General features: G+C 46.0%; 1 protein-coding gene across 2 annotated transcripts in view; it reads left to right on the top strand.

Moving 5' to 3' along the window:
• Nucleotides 1-2852: 2852 nt before the first annotated feature.
• Nucleotides 2853-15920, top strand: part of arhgef9a (Cdc42 guanine nucleotide exchange factor (GEF) 9a) — a 76984-nt gene continuing 63916 nt past the window's right edge. Inside the window, exon 1 of one of the 2 annotated variants that reach the window (XM_037533714.1) lies at nt 2853-3006. In XM_037533714.1, coding sequence (XP_037389611.1) covers nt 2992-3006 — 15 coding nt within the window. In that variant the 5' untranslated portion in view covers nt 2853-2991. Of the gene's footprint in view, nt 3007-3039; nt 3082-15920 lie in introns of those variants that run through there. The other variant, XM_037533713.1, reaches the window with a different exon arrangement.

Genomic DNA, 15920 nt, shown 5'->3' with positions numbered 1-15920 from the left:
TGTTCTGCCTCCTCTAACACCGCTTCATTTGGCTTATCAGCTCTTTATCTGGAACCTTCTCGAGTATCATTCAGTTACAAAATGCTCAAAAATCCCCATTAAACCTGATGAGTTTTATTTCGAAATCAGACACACACAAAACCTCTTTACAGAGCCCCCTATCGCCCCCTACACTTCCTGTAGTGTATTACAGTCTGTCAGAGCGACTGTGTGGATCATATGAACATTATAGAGCTTTTTAAATGAAACAGTAGAAGCCGTATCGCCCCCTACGCTTCCTGTAGTGTATTACAGTCTGTCAGAGCGACTGTGTGGATCATATGAACATTATAGAGCTTTTTAAATGAAACAGTAGAAGCCGTATCGCCCCCTACGCTTCCTGTAGTGTATTACAGTCTGTCAGAGCGACTGTGTGGATCATATGAACATTATAGAGCTTTTTAAATGAAACAGTAGAAGCCGTATCGCCCCCTACGCTTCCTGTAGTGTATTACAGTCTGTCAGAGCGACTGTGTGGATCATATGAACATTATAGAGCTTTTTAAATGAAACAGTAGAAGCCGTATCGCCCCCTACGCTTCCTGTAGTGTATTACAGTCTGTCAGAGCGACTGTGTGGATCATATGAACATTATAGAGCTTTTTAAATGAAACAGTAGAAGCCGTATCGCCCCCTACGCTTCCTGTAGTGTATTACAGTCTGTCAGAGCGACTGTGTGGATCATATGAACATTATAGAGCTTTTTAAATGAAACAGTAGAAGCCGTATCGCCCCCTACGCTTCCTGTAGTGTATTACAGTCTGTCAGAGCGACTGTGTGGATCATATGAACATTATAGAGCTTTTTAAATGAAACAGTAGAAGCCGTATCGCCCCCTACGCTTCCTGTAGTGTATTACAGTCTGTCAGAGCGACTGTGTGGATCATATGAACATTATAGAGCTTTTTAAATGAAACAGTAGAAGCCGTATCGCCCCCTACGCTTCCTGTAGTGTATTACAGTCTGTCAGAGCGACTGTGTGGATCATATGAACATTATAGAGCTTTTTAAATGAAACAGTAGAAGCCGTATCGCCCCCTACGCTTCCTGTAGTGTATTACAGTCTGTCAGAGCGACTGTGTGGATCATATGAACATTATAGAGCTTTTTAAATGAAACAGTAGAAGCCGTATCGCCCCCTACGCTTCCTGTAGTGTATTACAGTCTGTCAGAGCGACTGTGTGGATCATATGAACATTATAGAGCTTTTTAAATGAAACAGTAGAAGCCGTATCGCCCCCTACGCTTCCTGTAGTGTATTACAGTCTGTCAGAGTGACTGTGTGGATCATATGAACATTATAGAGCTTTTTAATGAAGCAGTAGAAGTTGAGTGTGTGAGTTGGCCCCGGGTGGCCGTGGCGCTGGTTCAGCAGTTCCTCCTGACTGAAGCTCCGCAGTTTTCCCCACAGTTTCATGTTTCTGTTGCCTGTGAGGTAATTAAAAATTTTATGCTCCATATTTAGGATCCGGAACACAAGGAGAAGCAAAAACACAAGTTTCTCACTGGCTGTTTTTAAGAAATACAATTTTTTCAGCTGTGTCTCTGCCAGCTTTATCTGCATTGCTTAATATTTAATATGTGCCTTAACATTGATCTACATTTTTTTTTAATGTAAGCAGTTTATAGTGTGTTAGTACATCATCACACAATTAGTACATCATGGTCTCACGACTCCTTCCTCTCAGTTTTCAACACGCCGCTTCATTTAATATTGATTCCAAATTAGAAACTTGGCAGCCAGTGAAGCTTTTGGCTCCAATAGAACAGATTTACAGCTTCAATGCTCCAAAAACACATAATTCTCCTCATACTGTTCGTCTCCATTCACCCTCTGTCTGAAACGCTGTTAGAGCTCCTGAGTCTTTAAGCCCCGCCTCCCGACAAGCCCAGTGCGCTCTGATTGGGCAGCTCGTCCGCTCTGTTCTGATTGGTCACCCTCCAGAGTAGTTGCTCCCCTCCTTGTTCCGCCCCTGTCTTGCAACACTTTTCCTCCTCCAGTAGCCGCTGTGCGCTGTGTGAGGGAGTGCCGAGTGCAGAACAGGCCGGTAGGCGGGCGGTAAGCACTGTGTTACGAGATGATGTCATCCTGTAACAGGAAAAGCGTGATAGGTTCCCTTTAAAGAACCTTTTGGTTGTATACTTTTAATGCAAAGTATAAGGTAAAAGGTTCTTGTCTATGATAGAAAACCTGTTTATTATGTGACTTTGTTCCTGTTTACTGCCTTAACAGCCTCGGTGCTTCTGGGAAGCCTTTACACTAGATGTTGGAACATTGCTGTGAGGATTTGATTGAGCATTAGTGAGGTCAGGTACTGATGTCCCCTTCTATGGGTCAGTGCTTTTCTATGGAGATTATACAAGCTGTATCAGCCTTAAAGCAGCTGGATTCATTCAGGAACGTATGGCTGCTTATGAACAGTGTAAAGTACATTCATACACATTAATATACATTAATATACATTAATATACACCCCCATCTCTCTCTGTGTCTGTTTTGCTGTTTTTTTGTTTTGCTCTCCTTTTTCTCTCGCTCCCTTTTTCTCTATTTATTTTCTATTCCTCTCCTTTACTCTTCTGTTGTGCTCCATCTCTCTCTCTTTCTCTCTCTCTCTTTCTCTCTCTAATTTCTCTATCCCTGTTTCTGTGTATTTCTCTTTTTCTCGCCTTAGTTTTCTGTCTCTCTCTGTCTCTCTCTCTCTCTCTCTCTCTCTCTCTCTCTCTCTCTCTCTCTAGTGAGTGATGGTTAAGTCCTCACTAAGCCCCGCCTACATCTCGCTGACACACAGAGAGAGAGAGCGAGAGAGCGGCAGGGATGCTGAGGGACTGAGCTCGCGCAGTCTCTCTGCTCTCCGCGCGCCTGACCGGACGTGCGTGGTGCGCGTGCGCTGCTGTGGGCGGAGCGGCGCGAGCGGAGCGGAGACACGGCGCGCGCGGGACACGGAGCCCACCATGATGAAGATGATGGTGAGCGCGAGGATGAGGGGAATGATGGTGATGGTGCCGACGGTGGTGCTGATGGTGCCGGTGGTGGTTGCTATGGTGATGGTTGCCGCGGCGCTGGCGATGATGACGGGAGTTTTTTGCTGTGCCCTGATGTTGGAGCTCGAGCTCGAGCTCATGCATCGTGACCTTGGTTGTTTGGACGGTTCTTGCCTGTGTGCGCGCGCATGTGTGTGTGTGTGTGGGTGTGTGTGTGTGTGTGTTTGTCCGCGTGCGCCGCGTGTCACACAGTTCCATTCCAGCGCTATGGAAACCGGAGGAGAGAGCGAGATGAAGGGGGAGGGTGTGTGTGTGCGCGCGTGTGTGTGCGCGTGCATGTGTGTGGGATACCCGCTGTCGCGCGAATATCCCTGGTTGGTGTTTCTGTTTTAACCTGCGCCACTGCTGAGCGCGCGCGCGCGCGCCTGTGTATGTATGTATGTGTGTGAGCGAGCGCGCGCGCGCGCCTGCCTGCCTGCCTGCCTGCCTGGGTATATGTGTGTGTGTGTGTGTGTGTGTGTGTGTGTGTGTGTGTGGGTTGGTGAGGTAACTGCGCTAACGCGCGCGCGTTATTGCTGCGCAGCCCCTTCTCGCCTCCGTAGCTCTACGTCTCGCGCATCCGCGCCTGATCGGCTCGATCTTATCGATCATTGGTCCCGAATCGATGCGCGCTCGCGAGAGAGACGCACCGGAAGCTCGCCGCTCTCTGTAGAATCTCGCCTGACTTGTCTTACATAAGCTAGCCCACTTTCCCGTTCGCGTGCGCGCGTGCCTGCGTGTGCCTGCGTGTGCCTGCGTGTGCTGCAGCTCGTACCGTGGGCTCGAGCGCGGGGCATGCTGAGAGCATCGCTGTCAGGAGGATGGCCCTCGAGCTCGTGATGCTAATACCCGTATGAAGGCTCCTGCAGTGCTCGGATGTTCCCTGTAGGACACAGAACATCGGGCACTTGTGATCAGGTGCCGTGAAGGCGACCCCGACTCCTGCTGACCGTATTGATGGTCTTCGCTCTTCAGGCTTGTGAGCAGCTGCTTCACCGTTCCTCAGATCTGTGTCCATCTGTCTTGTAGCCGGTCCTCCTCCTCCTGTACCTTCAGCCCTTCAGTGACCTGGTTCTGCATAGAACGTGTCCAAAAAAAGAGCTTCGGTTCGGTTATTTGGGCTTCGAGTGAGACTTTAGGCCCGATTTCATCAACGTTCCCCGTCAGATTTGTCGTCCAAGGGTCCTGAAAGAAGTTCAAAGGCATCTGCGCTTTCCTTTCTCTCGTTCGTTGTCCAGAGAAGACCACAGCTGGACATTTCCGGTCTTTGTCTGTAGAAATCTGGAAATCTATTGAAGGTCTTTCTGCCGAGCGCTAATCTGGGCCGTGTTTCTTGAGCTTCTGTGGTCATCACTTTAGTCCAGAGGTCGGCAGCCCAACTGTGATGAGCCGTTTTGTCCTTTCAGCATTTTACCCTCGTGCCTGTAAATAAAGCGGGAATTTATAATATAGGCTAAAAAATATAAATGAAAGCACCGACGTACGTTGCTCTGCTTTAGGCTTCAGCTCAGCTTTAGTCGCTTTTCTCGCATCTCTGGCAGGAAACTTTTCCTCAAAAGTAGACCAGGCTTTTCTCGACGTCCGACTTTTTACATGGCTGGAGTTTCTTCTCATTCTACCAGCTTCTTGTTTGAATATTCTCGGTCCGCCTTAAATCGCGCCTCAGGCTCCAGAACGTAACTGCTGCACCATTGAAGGTGGAGTGTAGGACTTCAGATGAGAAATTGACCTCAACTTTGTGACATTTTACTGTTTGACGGTGTTGCAGATTAAACGTATCAGGAAACCAGCTGGAGTGATTATCAGTCCTTTCATCTCCAAATTATCGATGTTCATCTTAAATCTGTCTTTTTGCCGTTTCGTAGCTACTAGCTAGGAGAGATCATTGTCTGCACTGCAGGAGGAGTTTTGGCTGTAATGGGAGGGGTTTTAGTTGTAATGGGAGGGGTTTTAGTTGTACTCTGAGGGGTTTTGGTTGTACTGGGAGGGGTTTAGGTTGTACTCTGAGGGGTTTTGGTTGTACTGGGAGGGGTTTAGGTTGTACTCTGAGGGGTTTTGGTTGTAACGGGAGGGGTTTCAGTTGTAATGGGAGGGGTTTTGGTTAGAACGGGATGGGTTTCAGTTGTAATGGGAAGGGTTTTGGTTAGAACGGGATGGGTTTCAGTTGTAATGGGAAGGGTTTTGGTTAGAACGGGATGGGTTTCAGTTGTAACGGGAGGGGTTTCAATTGTAATGGGAGGGGTTTTGGTTAGAACGGGATGGGTTTCAGTTGTAATGGGAGGGGTTTTGGTTAGAACGGGATGGGTTTCAGTTGTAATGGGAAGGGTTTCAGTTGTAACGGGATGGGTTTCAGTTGTAACGGGAGGGGTTTCAGTTGTAACGGGAGGGGTTTCAGTTGTAACGGGATGGGTTTCAGTTGTAACGGGATGGGTTTCAGTTGTAACGGGAGGGGTTTCAGTTGTAACGGGAGGGGTTTCAGTTGTAACGGGAGGGGTTTCAGTTGTAACGGGATGGGTTTCAGTTGTAACGGGATGGGTTTCAGTTGTAACGGGAGGGGTTTCAGTTGTAATGGGAAGGGTTTTGGTTAGAACGGGATGGGTTTCAGTTGTAATGGGAAGGGTTTTGGTTAGAACGGGATGGGTTTCAGTTGTAACGGGAGGGGTTTCAATTGTAATGGGAGGGGTTTTGGTTAGAACGGGATGGGTTTCAGTTGTAATGGGAGGGGTTTCAGTTGTAACGGGAGGGGTTTCAGTTGTAACGGGATGGGTTTCAGTTGTAACGGGATGGGTTTCAGTTGTAACGGGAGGGGTTTCAGTTGTAACGGGAGGGGTTTCAGTTGTAACGGGATGGGTTTCAGTTGTAACGGGAGGGGTTTCAGTTGTAACGGGAGGGGTTTCAGTTGTAATGGGAGGGGTTTCAGTTGTAATGGGAAGGGTTTTGGTTAGAACGGGATGGGTTTCAGTTGTAATGGGAGGGGCTTTGGTTAGAACGGGAGGGGTTTCAGTTGTAACGGGATGGGTTTCAGTTGTAACGGGAGGGGTTTCAGTTGTAACGGGAGGGGTTTCAGTTGTAATGGGAAGGGTTTTGGTTAGAACGGGAGGGGTTTCAGTTGTAACGGGATGGGTTTCAGTTGTAACGGGAGGGGTTTCAGTTGTAACGGGAGGGGTTTCAGTTGTAATGGGAAGGGTTTTGGTTAGAACGGGATGGGTTTCAGTTGTAATGGGAAGGGTTTTGGTTAGAACGGGATGGGTTTCAGTTGTAATGGGAGGGGTTTTGGTTTGTTGGCTGTATCTTGGAGAGACGGATGTGTTTACGCTGCTATAACACTGTTGCTCAAATGTGTCTCAGTTCACCTCCCGAGGTGGTTTGAGTGATCAGCTTTGTGTCTTGGCTGCGTTTACACTTGCATTTTTACATGGTTTGGCCTCATCCAGGTGTCTGACACATTCGACAACTTGACAGAGAATTTGTTGTATATGGTTCTCCATAGAACCTTTTTGAAAAGGGTCCTAGATAGCACCAAAAGCTCTGCTATTTTACAGTGTCAAGGCTGTAACAACAGAAGAACCCTTTCTGGTGCTATACAGAATCATACAGAACATATTCTCAGTCACACGAACGATTTCACCATGCGAATGGTTCTATATATAAACCAGTGTCTTCACAACCCTTGAAGAACCATCTTGTTCTAGAGTGCAGTTCTGGTGTTAACATTGCTTTTTGTGCCACATCGAGCAACACTTGCTAAATGTTAATGGTGCTGCTAACTAGGAGAGAGGAGCTGGTTAGTACTTGCCATCTAGCCAACAGCTCTGCTCGCCACACTGAATCCACGCTGGCGCAGGTTTAGATGAGAAGTCGACTGGTGGAGGGACTGAAACCCCAAATGAAACCCGTGCAGTGGTGTTTGCATAGCTGGCGTTTCACAAGTCCAAACGGTACCTCCAGGGGGCGACTTGGTTCATATAACTGAAATGAATTCTTGTTAGCCAATCACAGCTGACCTGTAGAAAGGTTGTGTTCTACACTCACTGTCCATCTCATCAGCTCCACTGACCATAACAGTTTCAGACTGTAGTCCATCTGTTCTTCAGTGGTCAGTGTTGTTTATTCTCAGCACTGCAGTAACACTGACGTGGTGGTGGTGTGTTAGTGTGTGTTGTGCTGGTCTAAGTGGATCAGACACAGCAGTGCTGCTGGAGTTTTTAACCACCTCAGTGTCGCTGCTGGACTGAGAACAGTCCACCAACCAAAAATATCCAGCCAACAGCGTCCTGTGGGCAGCGTCCTGTGGGCAGCGTCCTGTGACCACTGATGAAGGACTAGAGGATGAACAACACAAACTGTGCAGCAGCAGATGAGCTGCCGTCTCTGACTTTACATCTACAAGGTGGACCGACAAGGTAGGAGTGTCTAATAGAGTGGACAGTGAGTGGACACAGGGATTAAGTGGTCAGTGAATGTGTATGTATGCCCATGTATATGTACACGTTGTTTATTTCAAAGCCAGCTGGACTATAGGCTGGTTTTAAGGGTAGTCATGTCCAGGGCTGGGTGTAATCCTTGTCTGTGAAACTGGCTGTGTGGGTTGTGGTTGCAGATTAAACTGAGTCTTGGATTAATCTGCATTGTCAGTGATCCAGTCTAGGCTTAGATTTAATCTAGGTCTGGAAATTAGCCATACTGGAGTTAATTGAACACAGCGTAGATGTAGGGCTCCAGATAAATGTGCTTTAGAACCGCCCTAAAAATTTTTGTCAGCCACCTCAAAAAATCGACCATCCAACAGATCAAACTGTTTGTCCTATCACATTACAGATTTCCAAAAAATGACAAATGTCAGCAGAATATACAAATACAGACACATGATCTGTGGTCCTTAAATATGTTTATGTGTATACAGCATCTACGCAATATGACAAAAGTATTAGGACACTCCTCCTAATTATTAAGTTCAGGTGTGTCAGCCACATCCATTGATAACAGATGGATAAAATTAAGCACATAGCCTCGCAGTCTCCATAGACAAACACTGGCAGTAGATGGTCATACTGAAGCACTGAAGAACAGTTTGTGAGATTTCTGTGCTGCTAAATCTGCCCCAGACAACTGTAAATGCTGTTATAGTGAAATGGAAGCATCTAGGAGCAACAACAGCTCAGCCATGAAGAGGTAGATCACGCTGACTTACAGAGTGGGACTACCGAGTGCTACAGCTCACAGTGTCTATCCCCTGTTGAATCATCACTAAAGATTCCCAAACTGACTCTGGAAGCAACATCAGCAAAAGAACTGCACATTAGGAGCTTCACGAAATGGCTTTCCAGTGAGCAGCAGCACACAAGTCTAAGATCAACATGCACAATGCCAAATGTCAGATGGAGTGGTGTAAAGCAGCCCCACTGGACTCTGGAGCAGTGGAACTGTATTCTGTGGAGTCTGGGTTTGGTGAATGCCAGGAGAACATTACCTACCTGGCTGCACTGTGTCAGTTGTAAAGTTTGGTGGAGGAGGGATGATGATATGGGGCTGTTTTTCAGGAGTTGGTCTAGAACCCTTACTTCCAGTGAAGGTCGTGTTGGAACAGGAAGGGGCCGTCCCCAAATTGTTCCCTCAAATTTGGGAGCATGAAATTGTCCAAAATCTCTTGGTGCTGAAGCTTTAAGAGTTCCTTTCACTGGAACTAAGGGGCCGAGCCCAACTCCTGAAAAACACCCCCACACTGTGATCCCCCCTCCACCAAACTTTACACTCGGCACAATGCAGTCAGACAAGTACCGTCTCCTGGCAACCGCCAAACCCAGACTCGTCCATCGGAATGCCAGACGGAGAAGCGTGATCGGTCACTCCAGAGAACACGTCTCCACTGCTCTAGAGTCCAGTGGCGGCGCTTTACTCCACTGCATTCCACGCTTTGCACTGCGCTTGGTGATGTAAGGCTTGGATGCAGCTGCTCGGCCATGGAAACCCATTCCATGAAGCTCTCTACGCTGTTCTTGAGCTGATCTGAAGGCCACATGAAGTTTGGAGGTCTGTAGTGATTGACTCTGCAGAAAGTTGGTGACCTCTGCGCACTATGCCCCTCAGCATCCGCTGACCGCTCTGTCATTTTACGTGGCCGACCACTTCGTGGCTGAGTTGCTGTCGTTCCCAATCGCTTCCACTGTGTTATTATCCCACTGACAGTGGACTGTGGAATATTTAGTAGTGAGGAAATTTCACGACTGGACTTGCTGCTCAGGTGGCGTCCGATCACGGTACCACGCTGGAATTCACTGAGCTCCTGAGAGCGACCCATTCTTTCACTAATGTCTGTAGAAGCCGTCTGCAGGCCGAGGGGCTCGGCTTTATACACCTGTCTGACTATTTCATTAAATAATTAAATTACATAATGTAGGATGCATATCAGTGGCAGATGGTTTACTTTCAGTTCATGTTAATGTGTGCGCACACGTGCAGCATCATCAGCTAAATGCTTTTACGGAACATGAGTTTGTGATTTCCTGCAATTGAATAGATTTGCATAAGCTAACTTGTTCTAATTGGTTAAAGATAAATGAGTTACAGTGACTGAACAGTGCTTCGCTCGCAGTGTCGGGTTCTGTATGCAGAAAGAAGCATGATGTTTAATCCAGTTTCATTTCCCACAAGCCCCTGTTTTTAGTGGTTTCCCTAATCAGATACATCTGATTCAAATCATCAGCTAATTATCAATCCTGGATGAGCTGGATCGGATTGCCATTGTGAGAGCAGGATGGCTGAAGGATTGGGAGAGACAAAGTTCATCAAAGTGACTTTAATTGTTCTAAATGAAACCAATGAACCACAAAAGGCTGCACTAATCGAACACACGCCAATGTTTCTAACCAGTCTTATGCTACACATGCCAGCACATATAGAAAATGGCCAAAAATGTATTTGTTAATTACATTGTAATTTATCAGCTCCACTGACCGTATAGCTGCACTTTGTAGTTCTACAGTTACAGACTGTAGTCCATCTGTTTCTCTGATACTCTGTTACCCTGTTCTTCAGTGGTCAGGACCTTCATGGACCCTCACAGAGCAGGTACTGTTTGGGTGGTGGGTCATTCTCAGCACTGCAGTAACACTGACGTGGTGGTGGTGTGTCAGTGTGTGTTGTGCTGGTACAAGTGGATCAGACACAGCAGTCCTGCTGGAGTTGTTAAACACTGTGTCCTCTCACTGTCCACTCTGTTAAACCCTCCCACCTTGTCGGTCCACCTTGTAGATGTAGAGTCAGAGACGACAGTTCATCAGCTGCTGCACAGTTTGTGTTGGTCATCCTCTAGTCCTCCATCAGTGGTCACAGGACGCTGCCCACAGGACGCTGCCCACAGGACGCTGCCCACAGGACGCTGTTGGCTGGATATTTTTGGTTGGTGGACTATTCTCAGTCCAGGAGCGACACTGAGGTGTTTAAAAACTCCATCAGCACTGCTGTGTCTGATCCACTCAGACCAGCACAACACACACTAATGCAGTGTTACTGCAGTGCTGAGAATGATCCACCACCCAAATAGTAGCTGGTCCAACTGGCCCAATGATGAGGCCAAACACGTTGGGACAAACACAAATATCATAATGTTTACAGTGACCTTGGAATGTCCAGAAAAAGAAGAATGAGTGGAAAGAGAACATTCTAGTCTTTCATCAATCAGACATGGGTGTGGCTCACCAAACAAACATGTGTGCCTGTTTGCTGTTCTGTATAAAGACATGCTAGATCATGTTAATCGTCTTAGATTGTGTGTAGAGTTCTAGAGCTGAATCTAAAGGCGTTCTACACTGTGTTATTCTAGATTGTAGAATTCTGGAACTATGCTGAGAGGTGTTATACACTGTAGATATTCTAGATAAGCTAGATCTGTGCTTTTCAATTTTTTCAAAGTGTATCGTTCTGGAACTATGCTGAGTCTACAAGTGTACATCGTATGTAGAATTCTAGAACTAGACTGTACAGTATAGTACTGCATTTTATTTATGCTTTTCTGAAACAGGTGGTGTGTTCAGGTGGTCTGTGTTGTATATGGAAGTGTGTTCAGGTGGTGGTCTGTGTTGTATATGGAAGTGTGTTCAGGTGGTGGTCTGTGTTGTATATGGAGGTGTGTTCAGGTGGTCTGTGTTGTATATAACAATGTGTTCAGGTGGTCTGTTGTATATGGAAGTGTGTTCAGGTGGTCTGTTGCATATGGAAGTGTGTTTGGGTGGTCTATGATGTATATGAAGGTGAGTTCAGGTGGTCTGTGTTGTATATTGAGGTGTGTTCAGGTGGTCTGTGATGTACATGAAGATGTCTTCAGGTGGTCTGTGTTGTATATGGATGTGTGTTCAGGTGGTCTGTGTTGTATATGGAGGTGTGTTCAGGTGGTCTGTGTTGTATATGGAGGTGTGTTCAGGTGGTCTGCGTTGTATATAAAGATGTGTTCAGGTGGTCTGTTGTATATGGAAGTGTGTTCAGGTGGTCTGTGATGTATATGAAGATGTGTTCAGGTGGTCTGTTGCATATGGAAGTGTGTTTGGGTGGTCTATGATGTATAGGAAGGTGAGTTCAGGTGGTCTGCGATGTACATGAAGATGTGTTCAGGTGGTCTGTGTTGTATATGGATGTGTGTTCAGGTGGTCTGTGTTGTATATGGATGTGAGTTCAGGTGGTCTGTGTTGTATATGGAGGTGTGTTCAGGTGGTCTGTGTTGTATATGGAGGTGTGTTCAGGTGGTCTGTGTTGTATATAAAGATGTGTTCAGGTGGTCTGTGTTGTATATGGAGGTGTGTTCAGGTGGTCTGTGTTGTATATAACGATGTGTTCAGGTGGTCTGTTGTATATGGAAGTGTGTTTGGGTGCTCTATGATGTATATGAAGGTGGATTCAGGTGGTCTGTGTTGTATATTGAGGTGTGTTCAGGTGGTCTGTGATGTATATGAAGATGTGTTCGGGTGGTCTAATTCATATGGAAGTGTGTTTGGGTGGTGTATGATGTATATGAAGATGAGTTCAGGTGGTCTGTGTTTTATATGGAAGTTTATTTAGGTGGTCTGTGTTGTATATGGAAGTTTATTTAGGTGGTCTGTGTTGTATATAAAGATGTGTTCAGGTGGCCTTATGTTGTTTATGTGTCCTCAGGTGGTCTATGATGTATATAAAGATGTGTTTAGGTGGTCTGTATTGTTTATGCAGGTGTCCTCAGGTGGTCTGTGTTGTATATAAAGATGTGTTCAGGTGGTCTGTGTTGTTTATGCAGGTGTCCTCAGGTGGTCTGTGTTGTATATAAAGATGTGTTCAGGTGGTCTGTGTTGTATATGGAAGTTTGTTCAGGTGGTCTATGACGTATACAAAGATGTGTTCAGGTTGCCTGTGTTGTATATAAAGATGGAAGTTTATTTAGGTGGTCTGTGTTGTATATGGAAATTTGTTTAGGTGGTCTGTGTTGTGTATATAAAGATGTGTTCAGGTGGTCTGTGTTGTATATAAAGATGTGTTCAGATGGCCGCGTTGCATATGGAAGTTTGTTCAGGTGGTCTGTGTTGTATATAAAGATGTGTTCAGGTGGTCTGTGTTGTATACGGAAGTTTGTTCAGGTGGTCTGTATTTATGGAGGTTGCCAATACTAAACCATTTCTTTGAGACCTTCAGTTCCCTTTCACTGTATTCACAATCTGTTGCAAACTTTGCCCAGATCAATATAAATTAGCCGTCACCAGCAAATGAGACAAACTGTGAGACACTTTACAAATATTTCTATACACTATGAACAGTTTAGGCCCGAACACTGAACCTTGTGGAACCCCACACGTAACCTTCAGCTAGGTTACTGATACTGGGGTGCTCATACTGTAGCGTTAGCGATAGCTGGGGCGTGTTCACATGGAGCCGCATGTGGGGCTAAAAATACTCCAGCTCGTGTGTGAGGCGGAGAGTAGAAAGACCGAGAGAGCTGCTGGATTTAGAAACCTACACACACACACACACACACACACACACACACACACACACACTGTAACTTCATATGAGCAGCTTCTTTGAACGGTTTGTCTTCCATGTGTGAGACTCTGAGGTTGCTTCTCTCCTGTACGGCGTCTCCGCTGCGTCGTCTGTTCCGTTGAACGACTTTGTTAATTCCAGCTGCTAATCCAGCTGCGGAGATTCGAGATTTAAAATGGAGTCTTGCAACACGACGGGTTGTGCTATCTCAGAGGGTGTGAGAAAGTTTGTGCACCCCCAGTCCAATTACTTGTTTATTTCCTAAGTGTATAATAAATGAACACGTCCTCTAGAGCAGGGTGTCGGACTCGGCCAGTAAAAGGGCCACATTAAAAACATCCTGAGAACTGTTTACCGTGGACCCGACGTTACCACTGTTTATTCAAGATATGCCAAAACCGCAGCCACTAAATGTGGGCACTTCCAGGTGACACTGAAATATTAAATGAATACTTGAACTATTAATAAAAATGTATGTATGTGTACTTATCAGTCATTCTGACCACCTCCTTGTCCACTTCACCAGCTCCACTTACTGTGTAGTTGGACTCTGTAGTTCTACAGTTACAGACTGTAGTCCATCTGTTTCTCTGATACTCTGTTACCCTGTTCTTCAGTGGTCAGGACCCCCATGGACCCTCACAGAGCAGGTACTATTTGGGTGGTGTGTCATTCTCAGCACTGCAGTAACACTGATGTGGTGGTGGTGTGTTAGTGTGTGGATCAGACACAGCAGTGCTGCTGGAGTTTTTAAACACCTCAGTGTCGCTGCTGGACTGAGAATAGTCCACCAACCAAAAACATCCAGACAACAGCATCCAGTGGGCAGCGTCCTGTGGGCAGCGTCCTGTGACCACTGATGAAGGACTAGAGGATGACCAACACAAACTGTGCAGCAGCAGATGAGCTGTCGCCTCTGACTACAAGTACAAGGTGGACCGACAAGATAGGCGTGTCTAATAGAGTGAACACTGGACACAGTGTGTGTATATATATATATCCCCATATCTGAAGGAGGGGTGGAGCATATTTTACGGGATTGTAGTGCAGCACATTGTGAAACAGACTAATATTAATAGAAAATTTAAGTAATAATGTTGGCTGGATTGTGTCGCAGGCCTGATCTTCCCACAACTGCACAATTACTGTTTTTTATTGAATTTAACATATTAGGGAATAATATGGCCTAAAATGTGGCCTGTTAGTATTACGGTTCAGTTATGGTGCTTTTTCTATTCCATGCTTTATTTTTCCCCCCAATATGTTCAACTCAACAAATACGAGAAACTGTGCGCTACATATGAAGCAGAGGAAATGCCACGTTTACGTGTGTCTGATCTCTGTGGAGATGAAGTTTGTTCACTCATTTTCATTTATTTTCACACAGAAAACCGACTGTATTGGCATCGGCAAATATTTGCTCAGAAATAAAAAATTCTATCTATCTATCTATCTATCTATCTATCTATCTATCTATCTATCTATCTATCTATCTATCTATCTATCTATCTATCTATCTATCTATCTATCTATCTATCTATCTATCTATCTATCTATCTATCTATCTATCCAAGAGAACAGAGTGTTTTGGGCTGCTGCACTGAAATACTTGCAGTTCAGTTCATTGGTTAGTGTAGTGGTTAACACTTCTGCCTTTGAGGCTGTAGACTGGGGTTCAATCCCCCACCAGGGCAGCACCCTACACTATACCAATAAGAGTCCTTGGGCAAGACTCTCAACACCACCCTGGCCTACCTGTGTAAAATGTTCAGATTTTAAGTCGCTCTGGAGAAGAGCATCTGCCATCAAGCAAACCCCCCAGAATACCCCCCTCACCCCAACCTATCCAGACTGATCCAGCATATCAGGAGCTTCTGAGGAGGTTGACAAGCTGCAGCAGGTGTGGCTGATTGTGGTTGGTGTGGATCTCCAGGAGCAGCACTGGTGATCGGTGTTCATAGTTGGAGTTGTTGGTTTTTTCTGCCTTTCGGGTGAAGAGAAAGAAAGCGAGGAATCCTGAATGAGGTGTTTTTAGCTTGTAAGTTTAAATCTGTTGTTTTTTTTCTTCTTTTTACGATTTGAATCTGTTTTTGACATGCTAGCAGTGCTAGCTCAGAGGGAAAGAGAGTGAAAGGGGAAAGCCCTGAAAGAGGTTAGTGTCGTGAGACTTGGGCTACGTTCACACAGCAGGTAAATAGGCCCAAATCCGATTTTCTCACCAAATCCGATTTTTTTGGTTTCTCTGTTCGTTATTATCTGATTATCTTTTAAATGTGGTCTGTATGCGACAGTCTGAACAGATCAGCTCCTAAATCGACCAAAAGAACCGGAGCTTCACGCGATTACATCCAGAGGTGAACAATCACGACTGTGAACGAACGCCAGTCGCTCCCGGAGCTTCAGCTTCATCTTCTCCAGCATCACAGGAGCCATCGTGAAGCTTCACTGACCGACAGATGGGCTCAGCCCCCACAGTGTGTTCGGATTCTTTAAACTGTTCTCCGACGCTGCAGCCTCGGTCTCGGCCTCCTCCGGCTGCTTTGTTCAAAACCTCTTCGAACTCGGAGCGGCTGTGATGAGTCCCTTCCGATTTTATGGTACAGGAACATCAGCCTAAATGTTTGTGAGTCTCAGCAGCACGAAATTATGGACTGACGTAAAAGTCGCATGAATTCCGATCTGGCTGTTCGGACTGAGCCACACAGCCGCAGATCGGATTCCAGTTCCACATACGGATTTGGGCCACTTTGTCCTGCTGTGTAAACGTTTCCACACCAGAGCTTTCAGGACCGCTTGCTCTCTGAGTTCACCGTACCTTGTCAGATCTTGTAAGAGTGTCCTCTTGTCCTCCTGAAATC

This window comes from Pygocentrus nattereri, chromosome 23, assembly GCF_015220715.1.
Source record: "Pygocentrus nattereri isolate fPygNat1 chromosome 23, fPygNat1.pri, whole genome shotgun sequence".
Classification (NCBI taxonomy): Eukaryota; Metazoa; Chordata; class Actinopteri; order Characiformes; family Serrasalmidae; genus Pygocentrus; species Pygocentrus nattereri.
The sequence above is the reverse complement of the archived record's forward strand: the minus strand, read 5'-3'. Positions and strand labels throughout refer to the sequence as shown.